This window comes from Sebastes umbrosus, chromosome 6, assembly GCF_015220745.1.
Source record: "Sebastes umbrosus isolate fSebUmb1 chromosome 6, fSebUmb1.pri, whole genome shotgun sequence".
Taxonomy (NCBI): domain Eukaryota; kingdom Metazoa; phylum Chordata; class Actinopteri; order Perciformes; family Sebastidae; genus Sebastes; species Sebastes umbrosus.
Window position 1 is genome coordinate 29,798,449 of NC_051274.1, and position 11,641 is coordinate 29,810,089.

The window sequence follows — 11,641 nt, forward strand, 5'->3', positions numbered from 1 at the left end:
CCTCATTTTCACGTGTTATTTTGAAGACGGTAAACTTGTGTTAAACTCTAGAGGGCGCTGTTCAGAGGGATCATGAGATAATTTCTGCTCCGTCTGAGCACGGGGCTGTAACGAGTGCGAGCTCGACCCTCCCTACGCGCTCGCAACTGCACAACACCCGCTCACTCGTCAAGTCAAATTTTGAGATTTTGGAGTCTCCGCCCCTTTGATCGGGCACTTGTAATACTGACCACGACCTTTGATTGGCTGTTTGGTTTGATCACTGACAGTCAAAGAACAACTATTTTTATTGGGCCAACATGTTTTGATTTTGGCTCTACTAGATGGCGGCTCCACCAGGTATCCAGGATTTAATGCCCTGGGGCCTCATGTATAAAAGACTGCGCAGCTTTCACTCTGGAAGATGGCGTACTCACAAAATTGGAAAAGTACGTACGCACAGAAATTTTCACATGTATAAAACCGTGCGTACGCCTGTTCCTGCGCACCTTTCCTTTATACATCCCAATTGACGTGAAATTGAGCGCAGCTGCACGTAGCCACTTGGTCCGCCTTGTCTCCTCCCATTAATAACTATGCAAATGACTATAAACACTGCGCCATGCTGTCACTTATTGTCCAAATAACAACGGCAAATCATGCTGGAAAAGGAACGAAAAAGAAGAATTTCACAGAGTGTGAAATTGAAATGTTTGTTACTGAGATGGAAGCTAGAAAACATATTTTATTTGATGGTCTTTCATCAGGAACCAGTAACAAACGCAACGTCTCCACAGCAGCTGACCGTGCGCTCCCGAAGGCTTCCGAAGGCGCACGGTCAGCTGCGCCCCGTGCCTCGACTGCTGAGGGGCGCCGGTCTGGCCGCATCCTCACTAAATATATACTACAAGCTGTGCTGGAGTCACAGAGAGAGATTGTCAATACAATGAAGGACATATATACATATATATATATATATATATGTCCTTCATTGTCAATACAATGAAGGATATATATATATATACACATATATATATCCTTCATTGTATAGACAATCTCTCTGTGACTCCAGCACAGCTTGTAGTATATATTTAGTGAGGATGCGGCCAGACACAGAGGACACAGGCTCACCACGCTGGTTTGCCACATTGTGCAGCACGCGATTTTGTTTATGGCACGGTGGTTAAGGCATGCCATCTCTGGGAAATTAGTTTAAATGTGTTTTTGTTGTGCCTTTGTGATGTTAAACATTATGCGCAAACTAGTTAAGAAATATGTGGGGTTTTTTTTTGATCCCACATCATAAAAAAAGCTCAGTAAGTTGAGTGGAAAGATTATTTTTACACATTTAGCGAGTTTCAGTACTTTGTAGTTTGACACTGCCAGATGACAGAGTTTGGAGGACGGCCCGCACATTCTCACGACTGGTCTAGAGTTTGCGGCACGGTCGGCACATTCTCATGTCACGTTGGTTTTTATACATCCCGGCGTGAGCGTGAAACACAGCGTACGCAACATTTTAGTACGTGCGCACCGTTTATACATGAGGCCCCTGGTCCTTCAGAACAAACTACAGCTTCATGATTTTGTCTCCCTGGTAGAGCTCAAAGCTCTGATAGCAAACTGTGTAACTGAACAGTGTAATTGTTATTCCTCAACTGGATTTTGTATTATGTATCTTTTTCCCTTTGTTTATGGAGGACAGAACCAGCCAAATAAATAAATGATTAAATGACTCGATAAATAAATAAATATGTTGAGTGACAGCCCCCTCATTTACATAATGAGCCAGAAATGTATAAAGAAAAAGAACACAGAAATAGATCAGTTTGGGGAAATAAGTGGTGAAATTCAAAGGGAAAATCGTGTAGAAATTATATTTAAAAAAATATATAAAATAAATGCAAAAATAAATAAATAAAAAATAAATGAATGGATAAATAAATGTTGAGTGACAGCCACCTATTTGCATAATGAGGGGAGAAATGCATTAAGAAAAGAACACAGAAATAAATAGGTTTGAGGAAATAAATAAGGGGTGAAATGCAAAGGGAAAATCGTGCAGAAATGAATAAATAAATGCATAAATATATACATTTAAAAAGAAATATAAAATGCATAAATAAATAAATATATAAAAAATAAATAAATATATAAAAAATAAATACATATTTAAAAATAAATAAATGCAAAATAAATGAATAAATACATGTAAAAATAAATAAATACATTTAAAAATTAATAAAAATAAATATGTAAATAAATAAAAGTGAATATTAAACAGAAGAGTAAAAAAAATAAGGGAATCGATACAAAGATGGAAAAATAAAGAAGCAAAAAAAAACTAGAAAGAAATGTCAATTTGTCTCATTTTATCAATTAATTAATGGCTACATTTATTTTTAGGGCCCGAGCACGAAAGTGCCAGGACCCCAACGGTGTCCTGGCACGAAGTGCGAGGAAACCTATTGTTTTTCTACAGATTATTATTATTATTTTTCTGCTGCAAAAACGCGTTTTTGAGGCCTTTCCCATCCCCAAAAACTCACCAAAATTGGAACGTGCGTCGGGAGGTGCGAAAATTGCAATGTTCTGTAGTGTTTCGGAACGGGCGTCGCCAGCGGACTCCATAGCGCCCCCTAATGCGTTGAAACCTTAACTTTGTTAAAGTTCATCCGATATTCATGAAATTTGGTATGCATATCCCACTAATTATTTGAAACGTATTACTAATTGGTTTTTTTTAGCTCCGCCCAACCGGAAGTCGGCCATATTGAATTTTGTGTTTTTCATGTCATTTACATACTTTTACGAACTCCTCCTAGAGACTTCATCGGATTCGCATCAAAACTACTGTGATGATAAATTGCGAAGGGATTTTTGATCGCTCGCACGGTGATGTCATACGTCATGTGCGAAGACGCCATTTTGTCACTTTTTAGGTATGGAACTTTGCGATACTCCTCCTAGAGGATTCAAGCGATCCATCTCAAAGTTGGGCAGCAGAATCTCAACACCTTCACGATGCTAAATTGCGAAGCTTTTGTGTTTTCGTGAAACGGCGTTCTTGTGGCGGCGCGGCGAATTCTGATGTTTCGCCATGACACAGGAGGCTGTTGTAACTTGACTTTACATAGTCCGATCTGCCCCAAATTTCACAAGCTGGATAATAGTCCAGGCCTGAAGACATATATGTGCCATTATGAGTGAAAGTCATAGCGCCCCCTACAGGAAACAGGAAATTGTTGTAAATTGACTATACATTGTCCAATCTTCCCCAAACTTGACATGTTTTATAAGGGTCCCAGCCTGAAGACATATACGTGGTATTATGCGTGATAGTCATAGCGCCCTCTACAGGAAAGAGGAAGTTGTTGTAAATTGACTATACATTGTCCAATCTTCCCCAAATTTGACATGTTTTATTAGAGTCAGACTTTCACCGGAATGCACGACAGCGGGTATCCCGACGTGTGCGTTCCCCAGACGTGCCCGCGGGGGCGAGGGCCCGTTCATCGCTGCTTGCAGCTTTAATTCGGGCCCGAGCACGAAAGTGCCAGGACCCCAACGGTGTCCTGGCACGAAAGTGCAAGGAAACCTATTGTTTTTCTAAGGATTATTATTTTTCCGCGCGGAGATTGCCTTTTTGGGACCTTAGCCATCCCCAAAAACTCACCAAAAGTGGAATATGCGTCAGAACTGGTGGGAAATTCAATGTTCTGGAGTGATTGGGCTCGGGTGTCACCAAGGGGCGAGATAGCGCCCCCTAATGTAGGCAGTTTTTCAGAGAAAGTTTCTTCGATCTTCACGAAATTCATGTATGTCATAACTCACGCCCTCATACCTGGATTAAATATTTTTGAGATTTTTTCGGCCAACAGGAAGTCAGCCATGTTGGACTTCCTGCGTTTTTTTAAATTTACGAACACATGTTTGAGGACTTTAGGATGCACAAAAAATTGTGAAACTTTACACACACATCCAAACTAGTATTTACTTTATTTTAGTTGTGAAATTTTGCTTGGGCGTGGCATGTTGGCTCTCTAGCGCCTCCTTATGTATTTTATCCTTTGAACATGCCTTTGACGCCCTTGGGATACTCGAAAACTCATGAAAGTTGTCAAAAAGATGAACACCTGTGAACTTTACGTGAACGTACAGTTTTTGGGTTCAGCGTGTTTAGTGGGCTCTATAGCGCCCCCTAATGCGTGGAAGGCCGTAGTTTGGTCAAAGTTTATCCTATATTCATAAAATTTGGTAGGTACATCCTGCTCATTATTGCTAACATATTCGTCATCGGGTTTCATTAGCTCCGCCCACCCGGAAGTCGGCCATATCGGAATATGTGCGTTTTTCATGTATTTTATGCATACTTTTACGAACTCCTCCTAGAGAGTTTATCAGATCTGCGTCAAATTTGAGTGGTATAACCCTCAAACTACTGTGATGCTAAATTGCGAAGTAATTTTTGATCACTCGAACTGTGATATCATACGTGATGTGCGAAGACGCCATTTTGTCACTTTTTAGGTATGGAACTTTGCGATACTCCTCCTAGAGGATACAAGCGATCCATCTCAAAGTTGGGTAGCAGAATCTCAACACCTTCATGATACTAAATTGCGAAGCTTTTGTGTTTTCGTGAAACGGCGTTCTTGTGGCGGCGCGGCGAATTTTGATGTTTCGCCATGACACAGGATGCTGTTGTAACTTGACTTTACATAGTCCGATCTGCCCCAAATTTCACAAGCTGGATAAGAGTCCCGGCCTGAAGACATATATATGCCATTATGTGTGAAAGTCATAGCGCCCCCTACAGGAAACAGGACGTTGTTGTAAATTGACTATACATTGTCCAATCTTCCCCAAATTTGACATGTTTTAAAAGAGTCTTGGCCTGAAAACATGTACGTGCCTGGACCCCCATGGCCCGCCCCTAACGCCGACACTGCTGACCAGACGAAGGTCTCCCATGAATCAATGCTGATTCTAGTGTTGGCTTTTCCTGCCTCAGCCTCCCGCCCGCGGCCGGAGGGAACAGGGGATCTCAGAGTTTTGGTCGGAGACGATAACGTTTCTCTCTGCGGAGCCCCGTCACTTCACAAGACACGGAAAACCTCTGTTGGTCTGGAGGAGCTGCAGCAGTTATTTCTGCACAAACGTCCACTGTACATTCACTAAATATTGTCAGAGCTAAACTAACTCTTCTGCAGTGTGTAGTGTGCGTGCATGCATGTGAGAGTGGAGCGAAAGAGTGAGAACAAGCGCGGTGTGTGAGTGAGGGCAGGCAAAGCAGGCAGAGGAGCAAAGGAGCAGAGACTCCGGTCCTGGAGACCAAAGCTACGGTCTCTGACCGCAGCCAACACTGTTTAACAGACGGGCTTCACTATATAGAACTTTGTGGTTTTGGTGCTTCCGTGTAGTTTCTGTTGGAGTCTTGTCTGAACAGCGTAGCCACACGTGAGCGCGCATGAGACACCGACCCGCAATGATTTACACGTGTAAGAAGTTACAAACAGTCCCTTTAACTTTTATTAATGATACTATTAAAGTCAGAGAGAGACGGAGAGTCTGTCTGTCAGCAACAAACACGTTTTACATTATTTATCGTCATTTCCATTCAGTCACATGTGAGGCTGATAATTCCTGAACGTCGGGTTTGATATGAGTTATATCATTTACATTTTCCCTGAAACATTCAGCCTAATAATTTGGTCTCCAGGACCATAGTCTCTGCTGTACTCTGCTCCTCTGAACTGCCTGCCTTCACTCAGCTGTATATTGTACTTATTATTCACATATACTTATAGGCAGGGTCTGAAATTAGCAACCGCCACCCGCCAAATGCAGGTAAATTGTTGGCAGGTAAAATTGGCAGGCCATCCGCCATTTTGGCAGACAGTAAAAAATGTTAGGGGAGGGAATAGAGAACAGACTCCTTATTGTCTGATTCCTTGGTATCTCAAGCCTCCGTAACTACTGATTCCTCTGTATTGATGCCCTTCCACAGTAACGCGTGCACAATGACGCATAAGCACATTGTATCATGTTGCTGTTTGTTTTGGACCGGAGACACTGCCTGAGGGATGCACCCTGTTTTTTCCTTGATAATGCAACGCTGTGAACAACAAACCTGTTGGCCAGGAGGAGAGTTAGTAATGTTACCTGTTAGCAGCCGGTGGGCAGCACAGTCCTGCTTGGTTAAATAACAGATCTACTAATGTTAATGGAGGTGCCATTAGGCACATTAGGCATTAGGCAGTTGTTATTATTATGTGGCGTTCAAACTCAAGCTCAGGAAAAATGACTATTGGTAAATTACGTTATCGTCTTGTTCAAATGTAACCTCGTAAAATTATGTTTTTGGCGAGAAACTTGAATAAATCCAGTTGTTTGAAGGAGATGTTTTCACAGCAATATAAAATAGATAATAGAGAGGGAATTACAGTATGACCTGTTCAACATCCGAACACTAGCTCTCAACAGCTTGCCAAGATTTTTCTAATCAAAGCAAATATTTAAATAATCATAATCATTTGAATTGTGTGTTTTTATGCAAACAACCCCTATAGATGACAATAACAAAGTACAGTACAGTACTGTGTACAGTACCCTCCCTGCCCTGAAAAATAGGGCTCCCCGGAAGCCACGGTGTAATTCGAATATTGTAATTTACCATGCATATAATGTTTTTTGTGTAAAATATATTGAACATTGAATGACATCAGATCTAAGATGTTATTATACCCCCGTAAGTAGTTGGGGATATATAGCGTTCCACGTGCCCTTCCGTCCGTCCGCCCGTTCACCTGTCACATTTTCGTGTCCGGAGCAAAACTATTTAATTTAGGAACTTCAAATTTGGTATGATGGTTGACAGTGTGGTCTAGTTGTGCCTTTTGGGGGTTAGAAGTCCACGGTGCCCAAACCTTTTTTGAGTTTTTCCAAAATGGCAAAACCTTTGGTGTTACTTTAGTAGGGATCAAGCAGTGAGCGGGGGTATCTGAGCCATACTCACTTTTGCCTTGTTCCTTCATTTGGCGCAGAGATTTCAAAAGTGGCAGATAACATTTCTGAGTGGCAGACAAAAAAAAAGGTACTTGTTTGCCACAGTGGCAGGCAATGAAAAAAATTCATTTCAGAACCTGTTCATAGGTCATGGCTGCTGGAGTCGGACTACTTGATGTCTTTTGCACAAATAATTGCACAGTTCACTGTACACAGAAGTACACAGAAGCTATAATCTAAAATATTAACGTGACGCTTAAGAGGAAACAACGTCTCATTTCTATTAAAACATGTGACTTCCTGTAAATTTAGTGAAGGCTGTTTCAAACTGCAAACCGTAGCTTTTAGTCACCGCCCTGCTGCTGCTGCCACCTGATCTCATCTACAGTTTGATTGTAATCTGAGTTCACATCAGTGAAAAATGTGTCTGAACAGGTCTGACGGCTTGGATCAACTTGACTGAGGTTTATTTTTAACTGTTAAGACTCAAGAGTACGACAGAGTATTAGGGCCACAATGAGGAAACAAATAAATCTTAGATTTTTAGAATAAAGTCATACGTTTACGAGAAAAAAGTCGTAATATTACGAGAAAAAAGTCATAAGTTTAGGTTAAAAAGTCATATGAGAAAAAAAGTTGTAATATTATGAGATTAAAGTTAAAAGATTAGAGATATTTAGGTAGCTGGTTTTGCCACACCTGATGTGTTTAGTTTATGCTTCACATAGACAAGGTCTTGCATGCAAACTAACCATCTTTTCTAACCCACTGCATTATCTGACACACATTAAGATCAAATACATAAACTTGAATTAGTTTTAAATATAAACATACACATTCTCAATCCCCACATCACACCCCCCTTTGTCCTTTCTGAGCACATTTGCTCCAAAAAAACAAAGAGGCAAGGAAATAACGTCTAACTTGTGCGTGCAGTGTCCGATGGTCACTGAAATGTACGGGTGTGTCGACCGGCGTCTCGCCAGTACCCCTGACGTGCGGGAAGGTGTGAGGGCCCGTTCATCGCTGCTTGCAGCTTTAATTAATATTATTTTTGCTTCATTTAAGGACTTATTTATTTATTCATTTATTTTTTATTTTGGCAGGTTCCGTTCTCCATACTTGTCTGTCTGTAACATCTACTATTTTTAATTGTCCTTGTCTGCTTTTGGCCTTTATTTTATAATTTTTATAACACTGTGATGGCGTGCTATCAGGTCTCCCTCGAAAAAGACATTTCAATCTCAAGAGACTTCCTGGTTAAATAGAATAAAATAAGAACATGTCGGAGTGAGTCTGACAGTCAGAGATCGGTGGCTGCTCCTCACTTTTTCCTCCCACATCTTTTTGAGGATCACGCCATGAAAAAAACTAGTCAGAGACCTGCGGGAGACTGAAACTGACCAATCACAGAGCCCCCTGGATGTAATGAACCTCGCCGCCTGCAGGAGGCACTCACACGTGTTTTAACTGCCCTGTTCTCTGTCTGCAGGCAACCAGCGACAAGAAATCAGACTGAGGATGAAAACGGTTTCCAGCTTCTCTCATCGTCATCTTCATCATCGTCACCAGCGATGTGATGTCGCTTCCTTTTTTGGGTTAGCTGACGTCGGCGGGCTGTGATTTGGTTATTATAAGTGGTTTAAAAAAATATATCTGATTGTCGGAGCTTAAAAAAAAAAGATTGTCGGTTGTCTGTGAAACTTTTTTTCCAACTACGAGGTTTTTTTGTTTTCTGTTTATTTTGAGTTGATTTACTGAGAAACATCAAATCTGATCTGATCATTCCCTGCTTCCTGCCGCTGCAGAGCAAAACAGACTCAACTTTAATCATGTTTTATTCCAAAATCTGAGGTCCAATGTTTTTTAAGACACCTGCTCTCCTGTGTTGTCAACTAGAATCTAAATATTGCACATTGTGTATTAAAATCAGGAGTGTAAAGTGTCCAGGAATCACCCAGTGAATATCATTGAGAACCTGCAGTATGGAAGTCACTTCGTATGAGCCAAACTTAACATCAGTATCTCCTCATATCTGTGGTTTCTTTACTTTGAAAATGTTCCCACAAGCCTTTTTAGCACCAGTGAACTTTAACATCCTGCGGTTGTTAACACCGATTGAACAGCTACAGACAAAATACAACATGCAGTAAAATAAAAGACTAAATATGGACCACACTTTTGTTTTGCTCGTACAAAGTGATCCGTCTGTAGTCGATCTGTCTTTGTCGTGATAAACACGGGTGGTTTCAAGAATTTCTTTTTGTTATCGGCTTGTTTTTTGGTTTCATTAGTTAACGGTTTATTTTTTTTGTGTTGAAGGTTTAATGTCTTGTTTTGTGTCTTTGAGATGGAGATCTTCTCTGGAGGTGTTTGGCTTTCTGAGTCCAGTCTGCTTTAAACCATCAAACCATCTTTACATTGAATATCTCCGTCTGGAAGCCTCTCCATTCACAGATATTGTTGTTGTTTGGATGGAAACGCATGTGTGATATTTGTTCGATAGAAGTCGAGAGTGTAAAGTTTAAACAGGCACGCAGCTGTGACAGATTAAAACACGAGTTAACGGACAAAATGCACAACATCATATCTGCTGTCATTATGTTTAGCTGAGCTGATCAGGAGTCGGAGTTCAACACTTTGACCAAAGATTTGGTACAAAAAAGAAATTGTTAGCACATGATCTTTTGAATTTTTCTGTTCACATGATAATTATTCACTCATCATATCTGTTATTGTTGGATGGTGTATTAGGGCTATTGTACGGGGGAAAAAATGATTTACAGAGTCGGGGGGAGGGGGTAATATTCAGAGGAAAAACTCAGAATTAAATTCATAAATTTACAAGAAATAATTCAAATCGGTATGTTGTTTTCTTCTAAATAGGCCCAATTCCGATTTTTTTTTTTTCTCGTAAATTTGTGACTGTATAACCTCAGACAATATTACATTTTTTCTCGTAAATTTGAGTATTTCTCGTTAATTCAAGACTTTATAATCTTGGACAATATAAAAAAATGTTGGTATCGTAAATCTTTTTTTTTTCCCGTAAATTTACAATTTCATAATTTCAGATAATATACATTTTTTTCTCGTAAATTTGAGTACTTTCTCATAAATGTATAACATTATAATCTCAGACAATATAACATTTTTTTGTAGCGTAAATTTGTGTTTTTTTTTTTTCTCTACAATCTTATACGCTGTCGTAGTTATTGTCTTATTTGTGAACAAAAACAAACTTATTTCCTCCACTGATGTTAATCAGTCAGCTCAGCCTCATACTCCGAGACACCGAAAGGTCACAGTGGGAATTTAGTTTTTCTAAATTACTTTTGCATTACTTCCTGATACGAGATGCTGGATTACCATCCAGGCAGAGTAGCCAAGAGCCCCAAAGGGCCCCAGTTTCCATGTGTGCCACTAAAACTGTCGGGGCCTTCAGGTTGCTGATGCCGTCTGTGATGTAGTTGATATCAGGTTTACATAGTCCATATTCCCTCGTATATTAATAGGGCCCACAGCACACACAATACAGCACCTTTTTCCTTCCCTCTAATCTCTGGAGGAAGGACAAACTACATCCAAAGATCATCTTTTTTCTGCTTCAGAGGAAATGCAAGAATTCAGAAACAAAAATTCCCACTGCAACCGTTCGGAGGATCTGTAATCGGTTTGACTTTTTAATCTTATCCAGATTTCGAACTTCCAGAAATCCCTATAAACAGTTTGTCACGGCTGTGCTACGGCTAATGTAGGGTTGAGTCCACGCAGTTCTCACTCCATGTCTGTTTCTTTCACTTTTATGTTTACGTATAATTTCGACGCGCACATTATAGCATGACACAACTTTTTGCTGTACTTTGTTTTTTTTCTCGTGATACATCTTTAAGAAACGTTCGGTGTGATGACGCTCAGACAGATTCACCTTTACTGCTTTATAAAGAAACATAAATATATATAGCTAAAATGAATGAGACATGGCTGCAGGCTGATTCAGTGAAGCTTCTGTGGTTATTCAGCAGCATTCAGACCAAACCTCAGGCTAATATTCCTGTTTTTAAACATGTTTGTGAGGACAGTGTTCGTTTGTTTTTTCTTGTTTCTTTTTCACGTGTAATTTTTGAAGATGGTTAACTTGTGTTAAACTCTAGAGGACGCTGTTCAGAGGGATCATTTCTGAGGTGAACTGTATCTGGACTCATCAGTCATGAATGAAGTGCTGAAATAAACCACCAAAGGAGCTTCTACTGAGTCTACAGGTATCTTCTTTCTGTCTGTTTTCTGTCACCTGGTGTTGAATGTACACTGACAAAAAAAACACGAGCGTACAAAAACAACTAGAATGTGTTCAAGATAATCTATGGAAGTCAAAGGGTGCCATTCTCTGATGATAACGAGGTATTTTGTGGGCGGAGCGTTAAGTGGAGGCAAAATAATTCTCTGAACACGTTAGTTAACGCTGGCTAGTTGGAGGCCAACGGCAGCGCCGTAAAGATAAATTGAGGACGTATAAATCTTTGGATGCCTAAAGTTAACTATCCGTCAGTAAAGTCAGTTGCTAATAGTTTAGCCTTCTGCTAACCGCAGCCAACGGCTCACGGCTGCGGTTATCAGAAGGCTTCTGATAAACTAATAAAGTTAACTAAGTTAA

At 40.3% G+C, this 11,641-nt stretch overlaps 1 protein-coding gene across 2 annotated transcripts in view; it reads left to right on the forward strand.

Annotated features, from left to right (window-relative positions):
* Nucleotides 1-11,235, forward strand: part of bcap31 (B cell receptor associated protein 31) — a 32,344-nt gene extending 21,109 nt beyond the window's left edge. For both annotated transcript variants that reach the window (XM_037772739.1, XM_037772740.1), the window contains exon 8: nucleotides 8,480-11,235. In XM_037772739.1, coding sequence (XP_037628667.1) covers nucleotides 8,480-8,506 — 27 coding nt within the window. In that variant the 3' untranslated portion in view covers nucleotides 8,507-11,235. The remainder of the gene's footprint in view (nucleotides 1-8,479) is intronic.
* The last annotated feature ends 406 nt before the right edge of the window (nucleotides 11,236-11,641 follow it).